This window comes from Crinia signifera, chromosome 8, assembly GCF_055691185.1.
Source record: "Crinia signifera chromosome 8, ASM5569118v1, whole genome shotgun sequence".
Taxonomy (NCBI): Eukaryota; Metazoa; Chordata; class Amphibia; order Anura; family Myobatrachidae; genus Crinia; species Crinia signifera.
The window spans coordinates 58,626,384-58,648,666 of record NC_139224.1 but is presented as its reverse complement, the minus strand read 5'-3'; the positions used below and the strand labels follow the sequence as shown (position 1 = coordinate 58,648,666).

The window sequence follows — 22,283 nt, the reverse complement described above, 5'->3', positions numbered from 1 at the left end:
TGCTGCTTTTGGGCAACGCGTCATTAGTGCAGCTCAGGTGCGTTCCCTCCCATAAAAGGGACAGCTTTGGGACGTCCCACTGTCCCAGTGACCACCATTGGCATGAAAGAAAAAAGGGGATTTTGGTCCTACCTGTAAAATCCTTTTTTTCTGAATCCATGGTGGACACTGGGCGCCCGCCCTCGCACACTGATCTACAGTAATGGGGGATGGCTTACACCTTCCTGAAACTTATTCTTCCTTCGGGTTGCTGGTTTCTTTCCTGTTTCTCTTCCTTTTCCTGTACCTTGCGGGTAAGCTGTTGAACAAACTGAAGCCTGTAGGGGCGTGGAGGAGGAGGAGCCCGGGCTGCACTCGAAGAACTCTATTCTACTTGGTGCCTGTAGCTGAAGCTCCACCCACACCCCACTGTCCCAGTGTCCACCATGGATTCAGAAAAAAGGATTTTACAGGTAGGACCAAAATCCCCTTATCCCAGCATGCCCTGAGGGTTTTTGGCATGCTCTTATAAGAAAAAATGTAGCAATGCATGTTGGAAGATGTAGTTTCACAACATCTGGAGGGCCACAGGTTGAAGATCCATGGTGTAAGGTGTTCAGAAATAAGTGGAAATTAATGTTATTGAGGTTAATAATAGCGTAGGAGCAAAAAAAAAAAATCCAAATTCTGCAATTTTAGCAGTTTTTATGCATTTTTAGAAAAAATCAGAACCCAAAATGTTTAGGGAGTGTTTTGGCAAAACCCATATAACCCAAAACCTGAAGGTGATCAGAACCCAAAACGCGAAAAGTGGCCAGTGCACATCCCTAGTATGTATGCCCCATTATTAAAGTTTGGTATGTTGCACTCCAGTGGAAGTAATTGTACTAGAACTATCTTTCTTATGTGCTTTTGACATCGGAGATCTTTTTCATGCACTGGCTTTTTTCCACTCATTACGATCATTTTAACCATGGTATAAAAAAAAAAAGCCATCTCTAGAAAATAGGCCCCATCATTGACTGAAGTTCAGTCATCCCTGTTGTAACCTGAAAAGGCAGTCACTCTTTCCAGCAAAGCTTAGGAAATGGGGTGATAACATTGTGTTACTGGATCCTCCCATTCATACTTATGGTATGAAGGTCTTTGAAAACATAACGTGGTGTCTTCATAGACAACTTAGCTATTGACTCCACTGTAGCATGTAGGACTCACCTACATTATCTTCTTTAACTTAAGGCACTACATTTTCCATTCTAATGTGATTCCATAATGGGAATTATTGTGGCAGCCCTCTGTCATGCTTATGGAAACCCACTGGACAGGACGCCCCCCTCCCTGTTTTTTTTTTTTCTTTTTTTTCCCGCTCCTTCCTGTTTATTTGATCTTTTTCCACCATGGATTTTGATGATCCTATTTTTAATTACTGCACATTACAGTCAATGGATAGTGGGGGTTTGAAAAGGTGCTACAGTCCTCTACCTGTCACCTACTGCTGTGTGGCATATTGTGAACTTGGGTTGGGGTGGATTAAGGGGGCCCAAATTATATATATATATATATATATATATATATATATATATATATTCACAGCAGAACGGACGGGTGGCATTCCAGAAATAAATACAGTAGTCAAGTGATCAGGTGATCCAACGTTTCAAATGTTATTGCAACATTTTTCACACCCTGATGAAAAATGTTGCAATAACATTTGAAACGTTGGATCACCCGATCACTTGACTACTGTATTTATTTCTGGAGTGCCACCCATCCGTGCTGCTGTATATTGGAGCGGGTTTCATCCCCCTCTCCTGGGAGGGCATCCGAATAGTTTTGTTTCTACTGCATGGAGTGCCAGCCAGCGGCAAACGCAGGATTTTCAGAAGGGGGTTTCCAGAGGGGCGGAGCAAAGCCGGGTCAGTTAAAGTATTATAGATAGACCAAATGTGTATAAATAATAATAATAATAATAAATATATATAGTGGAGTGGTCTTATTATTCATAAATTTCTGGTGGTCTGGTGGGAGGACAGCTTGCTTGACTACAGATATCTCCAGTTCCTGAAAATAGATTTCTTAGATTTTAATAGAATTAAAAACTAGAGAATCCCACCTACCAAATGGTATTGGGGACTAGGGGATCAGAGTTCAGGAGGCAGAGCAATCTGCCAACGAGTATATAAAACTACATACCAGGTGTGTGGAGCTGGAGCAGTAACCAGCTGCTGGAAGGCTGATATCTCTGGTTCTCAGAAAAGTAGAGACAAGCTACTAGTGTCCATCAAAGGGGGAGAGTCCCAGCTTTTGGAATATATCCTCAGAAAAACTCTAAGTCAGACAGAACCTGAAATATCTGATTAGGAATAGCAATTAACAGGCTTGGATGGGGACCACTGCTTTGAAGTCAGATATCTCCGGTTCCCAAGAGCCGATTTTAAAAATTCTTGTACCCATGGAAAGAGGGGACTCTCAGCTTTCAGCCTAGGGCTCTTAGACTCCTGGGGGGTTTCTGGGTACTCAGAAACCCCCCCTGCGTGCGCTACTGCCGGCCACCCTCTGGACCCACTATATATATATATATATATAGATATATATATAGATATATCTATCGCTGCATTGCTAGAGCCGCTGAGATCCTCACAGATACAGACTTCCATTACCCTCCTGCTCAAGCTACAGAACCATAAGTACCTGCACCATACCCTGTATAAACCTGCCTGTTACATACAGGTTGAGTATCCCTTATCTAAAATGCTTGGGACCAGGAGAATTTTGGTTAATGGATTATTTTGTATATCAGAATATTTTTCTATTTCAATTATGTATCTAGAGGTATCTTGCATTTATGCTGTATAAACACATCAACAACATGAAATGCACACAAATATATTTTTATATGTGCATAAAACAAGGTTTCAAAAACATGAAACAAAGTTTGTTTAGTATCTAAGGCACTGATTTTAAATGCCAAGCAATCATATAGTTACATATCATGTCCTCAGTAGTGCCAATTACATATCATGTCCTCAGTAGTGCCAATTACATATCATGTCCTCAGTAGTGCTGTTACAAATGTCCCCAGTAGGTTTTTAGCAAAAATTTATTTTTATTTCACTTTCTGGAATGTATGGTTTTCTGAATTATTTGGATAAGGGACACTCAACCTGTACCACTATATTGCATATCTGCAGTTAACCCTTGACTACTGTTAATTATGTGCTCACTAAAATAAACCACATCCCTGGTTAAGCTTCTAAAAGTGTGTCATATAACAACACACCGCTATATACTCAGCCAACAGGTTATAGACCCAGACCAAGCGTGCTTAGAAGATTAACCCCCAAAGTACTTGAGTGCTAGCACTGTATATAAAAGAATGCACAGACAAGTCTGAAGTGACATTTTTTATGGAAGAGTTAACAAGATGTATAATACAGGGCACAGTATGAACATTACTAAACTGAAAGGTTCAGCGAACTACACAATGTGGAAGTTTGCCAGGGAGAAGCTATGGAAGGTCACAGTAGAACCAAGGGACCATCCAAACTCAGACGAGGTAGACAGAGCCATCGGAACAATAGGTTTAGCTGTGGAGTAGCATGTCTATTTGTAAATTATTGGGAAAGAGTCCACCTGGGACATGTGGACAGCCCTGCGAAGTGCAGTATGGAACGACGTTGAGTGCCTGCAAGGACATGAACGACTACATCGATAAAATCTTATCGATAGCTGAGCAATTGGCATCTGTGGGAGCACAGGTGGATGATGAAGAAGTAGCGATGGTGATGCTGTAGAATCTGACAGCAGAATTTGACTTATTAGTAGATGCATTAGAGTCAAATGACACCAAGCTAACGCCTGAAATTGTAAGAGGCGAGCTACTGCAATTCCAGGAGTGTGTTCCCATCAAGGCCATAGCTGAGGGCTCTGCCTTGGTCGCAATCAACATTGGTTCAATTCTTTAACACCATGTGTACCAACTATAGTTACAGGGATCCGAAACAAGGTCCTTACTGCATCAAAAGTTGGGACAATCACAGTACGTTAAAGAATTGGAGGAGAAACAGTTGTTACAGACATCCAAGATTTGTTATTCGTGCCAAATTTGGGAAGTAACCTCATCGCTATCAGTGTGCTAGAAAAAAAGGGTTACAAAGTCCAATCTGAAAAGGGCAGGTATATGGTGCATAACAAAATTATTCCAGTTTCTATAAGGTGGGAGTTTGGATTATTAGATAGACAGTCAATAGGTCTACCCCAAAAGGTTGACATCTAAAAAGTTGATGGGATCAAAATGTTAACATGAAAAAGTAAATATATTTTTTCAATTTTTTTTGTCAGTGTCGACAACTGTCAACATTGACCTCCAATTATTGTAATGCATACCCTTGCATGGCTTGCTTTGCTTTGACTCTTTTGGCTGCCCTTATGTTAATCATTCCTTCACTCCTATTTGTGCTGCTTTGTGACATACGGTGTCTGGTGGTTTCTGTTCAACTATACTCTTAGTAGGGTTATAGGACAGAGGAAGAGCCAACATTTCTTAATGTCATGCGTCCTAGGGGTTCAACTTGTCTATGGTTCAGAGAAAATAATGTAATGGAACATTTGAAAATAAAAAAATATCCCCTTTTTGGTTTAATTTGGTTATTAATGGCATTATGGAATCTGTACATGTTTTAAATGCATTTTCAGGTACTTGTTTCCTAGCACAGCGCCCATCACATCGCATACCATAAGCCTTACAATGGTATGCGATGCGATGGCACCCGATGTTATACAATTTAAAATCGTATACCATCGCATTGTATGCCATATACAATGGTATACGATTTTAAATTGTATAAGCACCCTAATGGGTGTTTTCAATGTTAAATGGCCCCCTATAAGATTATTAATTGTATAAGCACTGTAATGGGTGCTTACAATGTTAAAAGCACCCCCACGCCACCCCCCAGTATCAATGCCAACCCGAAGCGTGGCGAGCGCAGCAAGCCAGCGAGGGAGGGTAATGGTCCTCCGATCTTTTCATACCTCCACTATCCACGTCGGTGTGGAGTTGAATTTATATAGTGTGGCGAGCGCAGCGAGCCGCCAAGCCTAAAGCGTGGCGAGTGCAGCGAGCCCTGCGAGGGGACGCGGAATACATGTAAAGTAATACGCGTGCCCTCGCGGGGCTCGCCACGCTTCGGGCTCGTGTCTCGCTGCGCTCGCCACACTATATAATAACTCCACGGCAACGTGGATAGTGGGGGTATGAAAAGGTCAGAGGACACGTACTGCCGCCCCTCTCGGGCTCCCTGTGTTCGCCACGCTTTGAGTTGGCGTTCATAGTGGGGGTGGCGTGGGGGTGCATTTCACATGGTTTAGCACCCATTAGGGTGCTTATACGATTAAAAATCATATAGGGGGGCCAAAATCGCATCGCATGCGGCTATATGGCATGCGATGCGATACAATGCATAAAATGCCATACGATTGAAAATCATGGGCGCCGTGCTAGGAAACAAGTACCCATTTTCATGAAATGTGTGGGAAATAAATTGCTGATCTTAACATTTATATGCTGATATAGTCATTTAGCGAATGGGCATTGTGGAGATTATAGGTTTGCCTGAGTGTATTCTGCTGTGATGCAGGTAATGTAATCTGGTATTTGGTCAGCAGCAGAAGTGTTAATAATCTAGCACCACCTGTTTGCTGGCACTCCTCTCCCCCTTCTCGGGTTCATCTGTGTCTTTTCTGCCCCTTTACTTATTCATTAGTCTGCTTAGAGTTGTATTATCTGCCTGTCACCAGAACGGTCGCATTACTATCACCCGCTGTGTGTCTGCTGCTAATCCAAGGGGGTCCACCTGTTAGCAGGAGCATCATTACGCGGTATGACATGGGCTGGGGGAGGGTGAGTGGCATTATATATACTGTATTGCCATAATGACTGTAAGATATGACTGAATAAGTACTGTGGGTGAGATGTAAATGAATGCTGTAACAGTGAAATGTTTTTGAAGAGGGAATGTAGCAAGGATGATACATAATTTCTATTTATATAAATTGCTGTACTTAGTGGGTGCCCAAACCCAGGGGTGTCATTTGTACTGTGCTTTATGTCAGAACAATGCTGTACAGGTATGAGAGATAGTGCAGGACTCAGGAGGTGCAAGATCTACAAGATTTCTACCTCAATGCCGGATTTGCATGAGCAGCCAATACTCCTATGTATGTACCCACTTGAAAAAAGGTTATTTTAAAATACGGGTAAGAGGAGGAATTGGGGATCCCTGTTCTTCATAAGGGTGCACAGCATCATTCTTCCCAATTACCTGATTTATGCACTTTCTATGTGGTCTTTATTTTATACTTTATATTTGTTTGCAGTTACTAAATATGTTTGGGTCATCATGTAAAGTTGTGAGTTTCCTGTGATAGATGTGTGTGTGTGTGTGTGAGTGAGTGAGTGAGTGAGTGAGTGTGTGTGTGTGTGTATACGGTATCACAGTCACTTTGGTGGGAGACACTGTGGGAAAACCACTAAACTGGTATATATTGGGTTTCACTATTTAATAAAATGGGAGTTCTATTTCAGATGGGATGTTGCTATGGAGAACCAATCAGATTTTATCTATTATGTTCTAGAAGGTGCTAAATAAATAAGAAGTCCCAAGTAGCAACATCCCATCTGAAATAGAACTCCTATCTTAGTACATAAACCCCAAAGAGTCTGATCATGCTGCAGATTGTGAGACATATTGCATTGGCAATATGGCGACAATTCAGGAAGTTCTGTTATAGGAACTGCTTGTTGCAGATTGGCTGGGACCGCTGGGGAATCAGAAACTAGAATCTCATTGGTAGTGCAGCGGTCAGCTGACCTGAGAGAAGATATGTCCGCCTTTGGTACTAGCGCTGTTCTGGCTTCAGGTCATGTTATCTAAAAGCCCCCATACACTAATCCGACTTGTCCTAAGGACAAGTCTGCCCTTGAGAGCCCCCCGTCAGCTCTCCGGGAGACTCGCTTGCGATTTGGCAATTGATGTGCCATTTTTAAATGCAATAAATCACATGCGATTTATTGCATGTAATCCTGGGAGCTGTTGCGGTGGTGGGGGGTGGGCAGTGGCATCCAGCCAGCGGGGATCTGGGCAGCGGCTGCTGGGAGCATGTAGCGCTATTTGCTGGGTGGGCGGGGTGCGAGCACTGCTGAATTTGAAAACCTATTTTGAAAAGACTGGCCGGATGCTGATTGGCTGAATTCTCTCATGTCATATCTCAAAATGTGTTTTCAAATTCAGCAGTGCTTCCCGCCACCTTGCAAATAGCACTACAAACTCCCAGCCGCCACTGCCCGGATCCCTGCTGTCTGGACGCTGCTTCCCAGCTGCTGATGCCTGGATGCCTACTGCATGGACGCTGCTTCCCAGCTGCCGCTGCCCAGTCCTCTGCTGCCTGGACTCAGCTGCCCAGATCCATGCTGCCCCAACCCCGTTGCTGCACATACAGTAGGTGTGTGCCAGCGGTACTTCACCGCTGGCACACACCTGAGGATTGGACCGACACATCACGGGTGCTAAAAAGACCCCACAATGTGCCACTGATGGGAACAATCTGATAGATTTAATGTGCAGCCCGTACGACCTCCCTCTGTACCCCTGTATTGCCTTTTGGGTATAGCTGTTCTTTTGTCAGGAAACGGGATGGTTGTCCATGGAGCATCTGACTCTGCTCGGGCTGTGCTTTTGGTGCGTCTTGAAAGGAAAGTATAGAAAAAAAATGACACCCAATCAGAGCAGCCTGGCAGCATTCACTGCCTTCTTTCCAGCCTGCAACCAGACAGTGAATGACAGTCAGCATGTTAATTGGTGCATGGCTGGAGCTATCCACCAATGAGTGCTGACAGACATGCACTGTATGGAAGCATGTGCAGAGATGGCTGAGGGTTGCAGAAAGGGTCATTTATAATTATTTAATAAATGTATTCCTGTGAATGGGTGCATAGGGGCACTAGTGCATGGCTTTAGGCAGGGCCTACAATGCAGTTATGACAGCCCTGGCTGGGATTGGCATAGCCTCTGATTAACGCTGATAGGCTAATATCTTGGTACATAAATAACTTTTTCCTGCATATTTGCCTTGATATACTGATAATTAAGTTTGTTTGATATCCTTATAAAATTGTAGAACCTGCTTTATGGCAAATGTCTTGTTTTTCCATTGTTTCAATGTATTTCTGTCATAACATAAACATTTCTTTAAGTAATAAACTATTGGTGAAATGGTTCTATAAACTAATAAAGTCAAAGAATTAGGGGGGTATTCAATGTCAGGGGCACGGCTGTCGAGCTAGCGCGACAGCCGTGCCCCTGTCCCGTTCTCGGTGAGCTCGCCTGGAGCTCGGCAGTCGGGATTCAATGTCCCGGCCGCCGAGCGGCGAGAAGGGGGCGTGGCCGCGAGTTGCGGCCGGGTAGTGACGAGCTGCAGCCGGCAGCTCGTCACTTCCCGGCTGTTCTCGGCAGAACGAGCCCGACAGCTAGAGATGTCGGGCTCGTTCTGACAGGAAACCCTGTTCAATGCTGTCGGGGAAGACAGCATTGAATAGGGCCCGTCGAGCATCTCCCCCACGGGAGATGCTCGACGGCCATTGAATCTCCCCCTAAATCTAGTTTCAAAGTAACTGAATTACCAGCATGGTCCAATTTCATATCTTATACAGGTTGGGATGTATCAAATGAAAAGTGCAAAAACATGGGGTTTTTTTTACCAAATTTTCAAAATGGAGGGCAACACTATACAAGCCTATGGGCTTCTTACTGCGACCTCCACTGAGCCCCGCGTCCCTCCACCAACCCCCCTCTCCTGCTGTCCAGGCAGCCTCCTGGTGTGCTGCTCAGAACTAGTGACCTCCTCCTCCCTAGCAACACCGACTTCCCCTTCCTGGTACAGGGAGGAGGAGCCCGAGCCATCTGCAGCTGGAGGCTCCCGCCCACAGTAGGTGTGAGGGACCCAAAGGGTCTTTTCATAAGAGCTGCCCTTTGCTATACTAATAACATATGTTAATAGTATACATATGCAATTATTGTCATTGTGATGCACGGCCAGATGTACAGTATTTTGCATTGTTAATAAATCCAGCCTACAGACTGATGAGTTATAACTGTAATGTAAACTAACTGCTTAGGATTTTCATTACTGTATATAACAAAGATGAGTAATTATTTTGAATAAAAGAAATGAAAAACGTATTGAAAATGTGACAGATGCTTGTGACTTTCACTTGCACGCAGAGTTCTGGTGACCAATCTGAGATCAGCACCCTATATTTTGACGTTCTTGCTGCTTCAGACACTTGTGACCTCTCCAACCCCTTGTGCGTTGTTTCCCCTGACTGTGAGCTCTATACATGGGAAGAGAACCAGAATAAAGAGGACAGGTGAGAACATTGTCAGACAGCACAAGTAGTAGTAAATTGTAAAATAGATTAAAAGTACTATCATTTTTTTATGTTTTTGTCAAAGGACCCACCGACATGATGTTTATTCTTGCTGAAACACTGTTCCACCTTCTGCCTCCATTTCTTATACCCCTTTCACACCAGCCACCCAGCAATTACCCAGCATTTTTAAGTGTCGGGTAATTTTGCCGGGTGCAGCCAGAAGCCGTTCACACCACCTGCAAATTACCAGGTTAAAGCTTTTCAACCCGGTAATTTGCTGCAAAACCCGGGTTTTTTGGTGGTGTGAAAGGGTCAACTTAAATCCCGGCTCTCCAACCCTGGTCAAGAGCAGGATCGGAGTGCCGGTATTTAAGACCCGTGTTGACCCTTTCACACCACCAAAAAACCCAGGTTTCCCGGCAAATTACCGGGTTGAAAAGCTTTAACCCGGTAATTTGTTTTGTGGTGTGAACGGGATATTACATTCACACAACCTTAGTTCTAATACTTAAAACTTTCCATGTAATGGGATTTATTATTGATATTTTTGAGACAGTTACAAATTCAGTTGAACCAGCCCAGTTTGAAAAAATCAAGCTTAAGGCCGAAAAGTCTAATAAAATATATAAAAAAAAAGATTTACTGTAGTTCCAAATTTGTATTCACAGCTTGCATTTAGCTAATCCAACCGACTATAATATTTTGCCTCTATGAGTGTGGTAAAATTTGTAGCATTTTTTTAAGGTTGTTTTATGTTAAACACAACTTGCTATGTCTTATTTTCAGATGGCAGGAAACATTTTCTGTAACCCATGTGAGTCACACAGACATCAGAGATGGAATCAGTTCTACGGTAATGCAAGAATTCTGTTCATCTTATTCTTGATTTTACTATCTTGGCCCTTATTCAGATCTGATCGCAGTACAAATTTGTTCTCAAAATGGGCAAAACCATTTGCACTGCAGATCGGGTGCAGAGAGAGTTAAATTTGGGTGGGGTGTGTTGAAACTGAAATCTAAATTGCAGTGTAAAAATAATGCAGCCAGTATTTACCCTGCACAGAAACAAAATAACTCACACAAATCTAACTCTCTCTATACATGTTACATCTGCCCCATCTGCAGTGCACATGGTTTTGCTAATTTTGAGTACAAATTTGTACTGCGATCAGATCACAATAAGGGCCCTAGTCCCAGGGTCTATGAACTAACATTAGTACATTTTTCACTCTGCTTTACCATTTGTGTTCTCCTCTATTTCCTAGGACAGAATGGAGCATAAGGCAGGGGCAGTGCCTGATTAACCAACAGGCTGATTAGTCTGCAGCCTAGGGCACCAGGACTGGGGGTTACCTTGCAGGTGACAGGAATAAAATTTAGACCTAATTTTGTTCCATGCTTGTTAGCTATCACCTGTCCCAATGTACTGTGGGGGTAAAGTTATTATGGTGACTGTGCCTATGTAACTTATTGGAACCATTACTTTCTGTATATTGTGCTACAGCGCCAGCTGGGCAGCCTAAAGCCAAAGTCTCTTTCACACACCACAATTATTAAATCATACTGTACATGCCAGTTGTTTAACCTTCTTTACATGCACATGGGCAGTATGAATGGTGGGTTCCTGAGCACCCATACACATGTGTTTGGCAGCATTACAAGGGGAGCTACATGTGTATTATACCCCTTTCACACCAGTCTGAATGGGTTGATCAATGTCACAGGATTTTTAACCCTGCTAGCCAGCAGTGTCGCTCCCTCAACCAGCCCAGGATACAGGACGGTGTGAAAGGTACTTACCTGGCTTCCCAGTCCTAGACGGGAACCTTCTGATGCTGCCATGCCTCCGCCCATAACTGCCCATCACTTTCCGTTGCTTTGGGGACAAAGAGCTGCTGGTCCACGGAGCTGCTGAGTGCCCTCGCCCGCCGCTTCCTGTCGCTACAAAGCACCTCCCACTGCCCAAACTATCTCTCCCCCCTCACTCCAGAAAATTCAGGGACTAGGCTGGCGTGTAAGGGGCTAACCCGAGAATGTAACTGCATGATCTGAGGACCGTATTCCTGGGTAAGTCCCTGCATTTTCTGGTGTGAAAGGGGTATTAACCTGGGGAACCTGGAACCTTTAATAAGGCCCCGGACAGGGGAACGCAGAGGATGCCTAGAAAGTGGAAGGCAAAGGGTGACAGAGAGAGAGAGATAGGCAAAAGGTGACAAATGGAGCATGATGGGTGACAGATGTATAATTATAAACAAGAAGGGTTTAGTTTGTCACGGGGTGGTGCACCTTATTAGAAATTGATAGAATGCAACCATCTCTATCAGCCCCCCCCCCCCCCCCCCCAAAAAAAAAAAACTTTCCCTGGGTGACAGGCTCAATGTTGTGTTTGGTGTGGAGAACAGGGGTTATGTACCTTGGTGGGAAGCACAGTGGCCTCTGCTTCCCAGTTTGATGTGTGTATACAACATAAATGCAAGATGCCTGAAGATACCTAATTCAAACATAAAAATATTCCAAAATACGGAATAATCCTTTATCCAAAATTCTTTTGGTCCCGAGCATTTTGGATAAGGAATACTCAACCTATAATGATATTGTCACCAACTTGGTGAGTTATCCTAACTCACACACCCTGAAAAGGGTGTGGGCCAGATTCTCTAAGCTTCAAAAGTGATAAAATGGAGAGTGATAAACAGCCAGCCAATCAGCTCCTGTCTGACATTTTTCAAACACAGTCTGTGACATGGCAGGTAGTAGCTGATTGGCTGGCTGTTTATCACTCTCCATTTTATCACTTTTGAAGTTAGAGAATTTAGCCCTGTGTGAGTTAGGATAAAGGATAAGTTGGAGCGCAGTTCTCAAAAGGGTGCCTTGGATATTCTTTTTTGTATTGACTATACTATACAGCTCTGCCTCTTCTGAGGAACTGAACCGTTAATATTGATGTCCACTTTTCTCTATTGGTAATCCAGTCCCTTTCAAAGGTTTTTGAGGCCTGGAAGATACGCAAAGGAATAGGTCCACCCCTTTTATCTTAACCCCAAATAACATTAAAATTGCATGCAAATTTTATTGTAGATTGGTTTTAATGCTTAACTTTATTACAATTTACAAACAAAATTCTGTATATGTAAACGTACACAAAGAACCTTTGTAGTTTGGAAAGTGTTGAGCATCCTGTGAAAAAACAAGGTAAGTATACAGCGCTGGGGTTTGACTGAATGAATAAACTAGTACATGAATAAAATTAATCACATTTATTAAACAATCATAACATGAATATACTGTATAAATCAAATTGAGAATTCTCAAAGAAGAAAAAAGATTATATAAAAATTGCTAGCATATTGCTCCAATATGAGGAAGAGAATGCAACAGTTCAATGCACTTGAATGTAAATGATTACCAGACTGATGGATGATAAGGGTGGCAGTATAGAGTGAATTTCCTTATGATAAAGATGGAGGCTCTTTATTAGCTCAGAAATATCAGCATATAAGTAAGCAGTCTTGATGGTGTAAATATACTTGGCTTTGTGGCTGGATGCAGATCTAAGATGAATAGTTCTCTTAAGATGCAAAACTGGTCCGGAGTGACAGTGTGCAGCAGTTTGGTATTTCTGAAGGTGCAAGAAGGAGCAAAGGCAGGTAAAGGCTAAACGCGTTTCAACGTGTTCATATGTCTTCATCAGGATCTGAAATGGCTGAGGTTGGAGAACCCATTGATGAGCTGCACCTAGGAGATATCACTTCTTATGTGGTTTTGTATTCTGTGATTTTAATACGAAATGTGGGTGTTCTTTTTCTGGTGCATGTTTTAATCGCAACCAAGAGTGTATTTGAATGTTATTTGCTAAATCTAAATTACCAATAAGGAAAATATCAATAATCAGTAATATTCTCAATATTAACAACTGCTGTATCCTTGGAAGTGGTGTATACTCCATGCAACAGAGTAAGACACTTTACTATAAAAACACCCTTTTGAGAACAAGCCTCCCACTTATCCTGGATGCATATAGTATGAAATCTTTTTATGTAAATTAGCGCTGACTTAATGATAATGTTATTGTAAAAACTGGTTTGACCTCCTTTCCCACATGTACAAAGCTCCAGACGGCAATGAGTTTGTTCTCAGTAGAACAATGCAATCTCTCGATGGAGTGGCCCAATAGAAGAATTGCCTTCGTATAATTCCTCAAGAGAGATCTTGCAGTTTGCGCATGTGCTGGCCCTCTGCTGCACATGCACCGAAAAACGCCAAGATCATAAACAAATCTTATTAAAGGAGCTGTGGCTTGCAAGTTTAATAATAATAATAATAATAATTGTACACGCATATGGTGTTACTAAATGCTGCTATGCATGAGATCAGGGATTGGGTGTATCACATTCAAAATGTAATGTCTGATACCTACCACCCATAGAGGGATGTAGAAATGCATCTCAGAAGCTGCAACTGTAATATCTACATGAGTAGTGCCTCTGATATATGTTCAGGAGACTGTAGTCTGAAGTTCAGAACATAGATAGTTGTGGGTTCTAGTTCAAGCTTGAGAGGCTTGGTCAGAGGCGTACCTAGATATTCGTAAGCCCCATAGCAAAAGTTTTTAAGGGCCCCCTATTTAGTAACGGATGATGAAATATGTATGGAAAACATATTGGTTAGACAGCAAAGATGGGCCCCCTTCAGCTCTGGGCCCCATAGCAGCTGCACCCCCTGCTCCTATGGTAGTTATGCCCTTGGGCTTGGTTCCAAATCACCCTTTAATCCATGAATAGTATGTATAAAAATGATGTTGCCAGTATGTGCAGTCTGTGCGTAGCCCAGGACTTACTCAGTGGCTGCAATTGAAGAAGTCGGATTGGGGCTGGTGCTGACGTCACACGCCTTCCCTTCATATGCCTGGGGACGCTTGCGTTTTCCCTGACACTCCCAAAAAATGTCTGGTTTCTGCCCACAGATGCCGGCTTCCTGTCAATCAACATGCGTACAGCCAACAATCAAAAAGTAGCAGGAGTTATCGCATGAAGGCCTTGCGCTTGCGTACTACAAGCAGAATGCACACGCAGTCTATCAATATGTGCAGTCTATCAATCACTTGGCCTGAAATTCGCAGCCAGGTCTGAATAATCACCATTGTCAAGAAAAACTAAGGCTACCAAAAATAAGTGTTGTGCAGTGTACCATTTTTTTTATGTCACACCTTAGGTAAAAGTTTTTAATTGTGTATACCTGTCATCCTTAGCATCAGTTATGTGGTGGTGTACAGTTGTGCTTCTGATTGTCAACATATTTTATGATTAGCAGCCATCAGTACTGGTTTTGCCTATCACCTTAAGCATAAATCATTTATTTAGTTCTGGACCACCAATCCAGTTTAGGGAACCACTGGTATAGTGCATTTAGTCAGCAGTCACCGACTCGGCATCTCTGGCCCAGGCAGCACCAGTGGCATGCTGTACCTTGAGATTTCAGCAACCTGCCAGTTCAATTGGTGATTGACCCTTTTAAACATTCTTTAACTTTTTTTCTGAGCCATAATCCATAGCCATAATCTTTAAACCCTGTGGTCTATAGCATAGCCAAAGGACCATGATCATGTCTCAGCAAAAACACAACTTGTATTGTTTTCCGTCTATGTTCTCTGGTCCTTAGGTACAAGTAATAGACAGATTGTTGACATACATCACATATCTTTTTTTCATTTACCCACTCAACCTAGAGATGACACCCTGTTACTGACCATATGACTATTTATTTCCTACACTCCTCAGGGATGGGGACTGAAACGTTTCTACAAGGAAGTGTCTGAGCTATTCGAAGAACAAGGTGAAATGCAGTTTTCCGGAAATTATGGGAACTTTCCCATGAAGTCTCCACAACAAAGTAATGCTCCTACACAGAGAAACTCAAGACCCATGAGCACTTCTCTGTACCAACAACAGAAGACATCATCCCCTGTGAAGTCCCAGCAAAGGAGTATCTCTCCTTTGAGATCCCAGCACAGAAGTCCCTCTCCTGCAAATATGCTTCATAGAAGTCCCTCTCCTGGAACATCACAGCAAGGAAGCTTCTACCCTTTGAGATCTCAGGAGAGAAGTTCTTCCCCTGTCAGATCCCAACAAAATAATTATTCCCCTATAACATCCCAGAAGAATGATTCATCTCTAATGAGATCACACAAAAGCTATTCTTCCATGGACTCCTACCAAAATAACTCACCTGTCAAAAGACAGCAAAGAGATGTTTCTCCAGTGAGAACCCAGCAAAGGAGTGCATCTCCTGTAAGAACTCAGGTGAGAAGTACCTCAACTATGAGACCACAACAGAGAAGCGCCTCTCCCGTGAGAACCCAATCTAGGACTAACTCCCCTGTGAGAACTCTGACCAGAAGTACATCTCCAATTATGTCACAGGCAAGAAGTTCTTCTCCTTTCAGAGATCAACACAGGAGTGTATCACCTCACACTTTTCAACGGAGCACCTCCCCAGCCAGATCACATCAAAGAAGTGCGGAGGGCATCAGCCAGTCTGGGAACTTCATTAGAAGATCTTCAGTACCAAAAACAGGTCTATCGGTATCTTTGTTTTGATTAAAAAGTTAGTTACAAAGTTAAATAACATATTTTACTGCACAAAATCTAAGGCTGGTTATTTACAATCGATGGAAAAAGTCTACTGGGTCTCATATCTCCAATCAGTTGGGGCTATTGCCCATTTGCCAATGATTGGGTTGGGTTGTCTGAAAAAATCCAGCATGTTGGAAATCCTCCAATTTTGCAGATTCTGACCCAAAAAGGATTAGAATTAGCAAGTCTGGTATTTTTTACATACCATATTTTGCCGATCCCCTGATGGATTGGCATCTGGCAATCGGGCTGTAGATGTATGGCCCACAGAACTTGCTCAAGAATCTGATAGTTTGGCCAGATGGTATTTTAGTAAGGTACTTCCATTCTTGGTTCAAAGACCACATGCCTGACATTCTCCATTTCACTTTTTAATTCTTCAATCACATATATCTTTATTTTTTTAGCTTGATAGTTTATAATATCTTAAATACTCATATTAAATTATGTGTTAGTTGTTGGCCATTTTATTATTTTTTTGTCTAGAATGAAGGCCCTATTGCACCTATCATCATTCTCTTAACATGTTAAATTCACAGCCAATGCAGAACCCTTCAATAAAAACTGTGCTCAGAGAGGACGTGTGGATGTTTCTCGTTATGGGACTGATCGAGGTGCCTCCCAGTCAGCTTTCTCTAATCAAAGTGCATCTCGTGTAAGGCAAGATCCTCCAAACCTCGGAGTCAGTCGTCGACTTACGTCATCCACTAGCTCCCTTGACTCTGAATGTAGTCCACGAGGAGCATCAAGTCGTATGCATTATACCATGCTTGCCGATATACCACAAGCCAAGCTTTTGAGACCTGACCTTAACCGAAATGTCAAAAAGAAATCGCAAACACACAGTCCTGGGAAAGCAGAAGTGGAGAGAATATTTGGAGAGGAAAGGAAGTAAGAGCAATGTTGTGATAAGACATTAATGGGTCAAGGTAATAGATTATAATGGAATACCCCAATATCTTTTGAAAAACATAATGGGAACCTGCAATATATTCCTGTGTATGGAAAATTTCCTTGAGAGGGGGAATAATTTCACTAATTTCTTACTTTAACTGTTGGGGCACAGTATCATTTTTGAGAATCAGCTACATATATATAGTTAGATAGGTTTTGATTATGATCTGGTTATTGTATGTATAGGTTTCAGACTTCATGAAGATTTGCTTCATGAAGAGATGGGACTAATAGGATAATTTTTTACCTTTTTGAGTTATATTTCACTTGAATGAACAGTCCCTCTTCCTGGAAACAGTAGTTCTCTTGTACTCATCAGAAACCAAGAAGGTGCTGGGAGGATCTTTTGGGCTTCACCAATCCAGGTTGCAGTAGGAATGTCGGTACTTGTTTCCTAGCACGGCCACAAATCTTGGCCATCGGGGGTAATTTGAGTGGCCTGCGACGCGACCGACGCGATGCCCCCGATTTTTCCATTGAAATGCATTGAAAACAGTGAAAAATCGGGTCGGTCGCGTCGTGTGCACCTAAAAATGCTTAAATGGTCCAGACGCGATGCCCCCGATTTCCCCATAGGGAACAATGTTAAATGCCTCAATTTACCCGCGATGACCACGATTTCCCATAGGAAACAATGTTAAATGGATCAATTTACCCAAATCAGCATAGGAACAATAGTAAACGGGCCAAAAACACCCCTGAACATTGAAATGTCCCCCCAAAAGTAGTTGATGCCACCCCGCCATCAACGTGAACCCGAAGCGTGGCGAGGGGCGGCGGTACGCGTCCTCCGACCTTTTCATGCCCTACTATCCACTAGGGCGAGGAGTGAGAATAGAATAGTGTGGCGAGCGCAGCGAGCCACCGAGCCCGAAGCGTGGCGAGCGCAGCGAGCCCCGCGAGGGGACGCGGATACCTTCACAGGTAAATGCGTCCCTTCGCGGGCTTCCCAGGTGTCCGCGTCGCCATGGACACCTGGGAAGCCCGCGAGGGGACGCGTATAACTGTGAAGGTATCCGCGTCCCCTCGCCACGCTTCGGGCTCGGTGGCTCGCTGCGCTCGCCACACTATTCTATTCTCACTCCACGCCCTAGTGGATAGTAGGGCATGAAAAGGTCGGAGGACGCGTACCGCCGCCCCTCGCAGGCTCGCTGCGCTCGCCACGCTTCGGGTTCACGTTGATGGCGGGGTGGCGTCTACTTCTTTTGGGGGGACATTTCAATGTTCAGGGGTGTTTTTGGCCCATTTACTATTGTTCCTATGATAATTTGGCTAAATTGAGCCATTTCACATTGTTTCCTATGGGAAATCGTGGTCATCGCGGGTAAATTGAGGCATTTAACATTGTTCTCTATGGGGAAATCGCGGGCATCGCGTCTGGCCCATCGCACCCGATTTTTTAGCGGCCGCGATGCCCGCGATGGCCCCGATTTTACCCCCGATGACCGCGATTATGATCGTTGTGTCCGTGCTAGGAAACAAGTACCGGAATGTCTATTGATCGGCCAAATGCCAATACCCCGTTTAGCCCTTTCTCTTCTTAAGCTAAACTTTTTTGTGCTATTGTGTCTGTGCTATGTTTTTTGCTATTACTGTATGTCTTTTCTGTTATAGTTATATTTCTCTCATTATGTGGACTTTTCTTCATTTCTCCACTGTCGTGAATCACAGGACAGCAGAAGTGCTTGAGGCTTTTCAGGCCTTGGAGGCTGGACTTATAGAGAGTCTTTCTGGGAAGAACACAATAATGCAGTGGAGACGAGCAAGGCGACAGTCAACCCCTTGCCTGTACCCCGAGGTAAGAGTTCACTGCCTCATTGATTTGACAAATATGGCAATATACTATGGTAATTTATGAACTGGACGCCGTGGTGCCGCTGATGGCTGCCTAGGCGCTGTGCAGCTTGGCGGGTATATGTTTCTCTGTGTGATACTGTACTGTCCCTGCTTATACAGCTGTGCTACTCGGCGAGCATGAGTTGCCGTCAGCGTTGTGTCAATGTAACCTATGTAACGCCTCCCCCCTTCATCCCTGCTTGATGCTGCACTGTATATCCACAACAAATTCCGAGTAAACCTGGCCAATAAAGTTGATTCTGATTCTGGATATAAATTGAGATATGTATGCACTTTGCTCAGGGCCAGATTAGGCCTTCAGGGGGCCTGGGGGTCACTTTAGACAGGGAGGCCCCCTCCTACTTGTCATCACTGGCCGCAAACTGCATGGCAGAATATTACACTGTCAAAACACAAAGTAAAGGCAGTATAAACTTGGTCAATGGGTAACTGCAGGGGGGGGGGGGAGTAATATAAACATATATTACCACATGGAAAGCCTAAAAGTGACAGGCATAATTTGCTATTTATAGGAATCTTTGCGAATGCGGCAGGAGCTGAAGTTCCGGAGAGCGAGTCTGCACCCACCTCCAAGAACAGATATGGTAAGCACACTACAATAGGCACCAACAGTGCTGTGAACAAGTATTCACAATGTATAGCATGGCAGTGAATTAGCAGCGCTATGCGATCACCATGCGAATGGTTAGCCACCACCCTGCCAGAGTAATCAAGCCCTTCACAAGGCTGCAATTGAGTAGCAAAAATGTTGCAGCCCAGTGAAAAGCTGCATAGCCATTTGCGGCTCACTTACCATCAAATGATTTCACCAGTGTATGCAGCCTGTGGGCAGGGCCGACAACAGGGGGGGACTATTGGGACAAGTGTCCTGGGCCTGGCCACTCTGACAGGAGGAGAGGGCCCGCAGCACCCCAAGCCTCGTCACTACACAGCTGTTGGCCTGCACTTTGTCTGCCGCCCACCGCACAGCACATCATCGCCTGCCACCCGCCTCAGACATTAAACCCCGCAGTGCGGTGGGCAGCAGGACAGCTGACAGCAAAAAGCCACCACAATTGTGACATGACGACGTCACGCCGCCCGAGGATGAGGAGGACACCCGCTAGCCGAAGGACAAACCAAATCACAGACCGGGATACCCGGCGACGCCGCACAGGGGAGCCAGCTATTCAGGTCTGAATCAGGCCCCTTGTCTGATGTAATCTTTCCTGTGCTGCCAACACTTCTTTATCTTATGGCCACTAAACCATGACATATATACAGAGCTGTAGCTGTTCAGATCACAGATTCACTCTTGCAATTTCAGAATAAATGAATTATTTTCCCAAGAGACTTATGATTAAAGATTGATTGTTGCTGAGTATATTGGAACCTGTTTTACCTGTGGTCTCAGTAGAATGCACAACAATCTATGACTCATGGGTTAAGGCTCCTAATAAAGGTGTAGTTAGGTTTCTCCAAGTCCAATAGGAATAAGAAAAATTACCCAGTATAGACTTAGGTCTTATTCAGGTCCGTTCATTCGGACCCCTTAGTTCACAAAGAGGTACGATGGTGTGTGTCTGCACTGGTGCACGCACCCAAGGGTGCAGGGGGGGGGGGGAGGCATTCCCATGAGAATACTGGGTGTTCTCATGCAAATGCTCCGATGACACGGGTGCAGGTGGCGACTAGCTGACATCACCGGATGTCAGCTGGCCCCCACTTCCTCCTGAGCATCCACGCAAATATATGTGACTTGAGATCACCTTTATATGCGTGCACCTTCACCATCATTCGATGGTCGCCAACCATCAGATGATGTGGGTGGATCCCACTAGGCTGCGAATGGATATTACTGTGTAACATCCATTTGCAGGCCCTTGCGAATGAGTGGTGGCCAGGCCACCATTCGCAAGGTGGGGTTTGGTGGACTCGCAAGGCTTCGAGTTCACAGCTTTGCAAATCAACCAGAATAACCCCCTTGGGGGGCAGGGGTATTTAACAAAATTAGCCTTCAGATTATGCTTGAGCTCCCCCATCTATATGTATACATATAAACATTTTTGAATGAATAATTGAGACAGAGACATATAGAGCGGTACGCCATTCTCAAAGTGGAGACGGAGGGCCTGATTCAGAGATAGACAGAAATGAAGGGGGTAATACTGTGCAGACACCGGAAGCCAATGGATTCAGCGAGTTTCACACTTGTCGAGCCATTCGCTCCAGAGGGGGTGGGCAGGGGCGGTGAGGGGGCCGGATCAGGGGAACGGCTAGCGGTTTATGGGTGTCCCCCATGAAAACGCTGTTCCGTTCCCTGGGAACGCGGGAGGGCCGATGACTGCCAGTGACGGGTGGCTGACGTCACCGGACACCAAATGAAATAAAAGTAAATTCATACTGATGTTTATTTCCATCAGATGGAGAAATCATTCTATGGTGACAGAATGTAGTAATAATAATAATAGTAATAATAATAATAATAATAATAATAAATGTTAAGCACACACAATATTCAATAATAAAAGTGCAGTACATACTGTATTCACCAAGTTGTTTCATTGTTATTATTATTATTTATTATTTATTAACAGGTTCTTATATAGCGCTTTACAGAGAATAATAATGCAGAAACACATAACGAATTACATCACAAGACAAGTACATGGTAAATATGGATAGTTGCATAAGGGGACAGGACACTGAAGCAATCATCAGGGTGGCAGAGGTTTATATATTCTAAGAAAGGCACATGAGGAGTTATACATATAATGCTATTACAATGAGAATTTGGTATATTGAGGGTATCACAAAAAGGGTCCCATTTATCAACAAGCTTTAGCTATTTAGAACTTATGTATGATAAATGGTTCTCCTGCCAATCAGCTCATACAGTAACTTACATGTCATTTGGGAGCTGATTGGCTAGAGCACAATTTATCATATGCAATGAGTTTTAACTAGCTAAACCAATTGATAAATGTGCTCCACAAATTAATATTGTGGCTGAGTGCTAGGAAAGTGCGCACGCATGTACTGGCTGCAGGAATTAAAGCATTGTGTCTTTGTGCAGGAGTTTGGTGGTTCAAAAGCTAGAAGTGCAAGCAGCCGTGACGCCTCACCACACCGGACAGTGGCTCAGGTGAGGGGGGACAAGAAGCAGATGGTTTAAGAATTAGGAGAAACTGAGGATGAATTGTATTTTCTAAAGCTGACCACCTATAGGTTAAACACATAGGGGTATATTCAATGCTCTTTGCTCGCTGTCACAGCTCGCATGGTCAGTACTGAACTGACCCCCCTGCACACGCCGTTTCCACCTCGCTGGGTTTTTACAGCGAGGTGGAAATGGCGCCTGCGGCCGCCAAGCCAGCGAGGCTCGCTGCTATATGCAGCAGGCTCCCTGCATTAGCCACGAGCCTCGCTGTTTAGGGAATCCTTGCCATCAT

The 22,283-nt window shown here is 43.9% G+C and overlaps 1 protein-coding gene across 1 annotated transcript; it reads left to right on the top strand.

Annotated features, from left to right (window-relative positions):
• Window positions 1-3,578: 3,578 nt before the first annotated feature.
• Window positions 3,579-22,006, top strand: LOC146027230 (uncharacterized). The gene is made up of 8 exons (XM_083158182.1): window positions 3,579-3,761; window positions 9,261-9,406; window positions 10,196-10,262; window positions 15,187-15,982; window positions 16,581-16,932; window positions 18,667-18,793; window positions 19,365-19,436; window positions 21,908-22,006. Exons 1-8 carry the CDS (start codon window positions 3,579-3,581, stop codon window positions 22,004-22,006), a joined length of 1,842 nt encoding a protein of 613 aa, XP_083014308.1.
• Window positions 22,007-22,283: the final 277 nt, after the last annotated feature.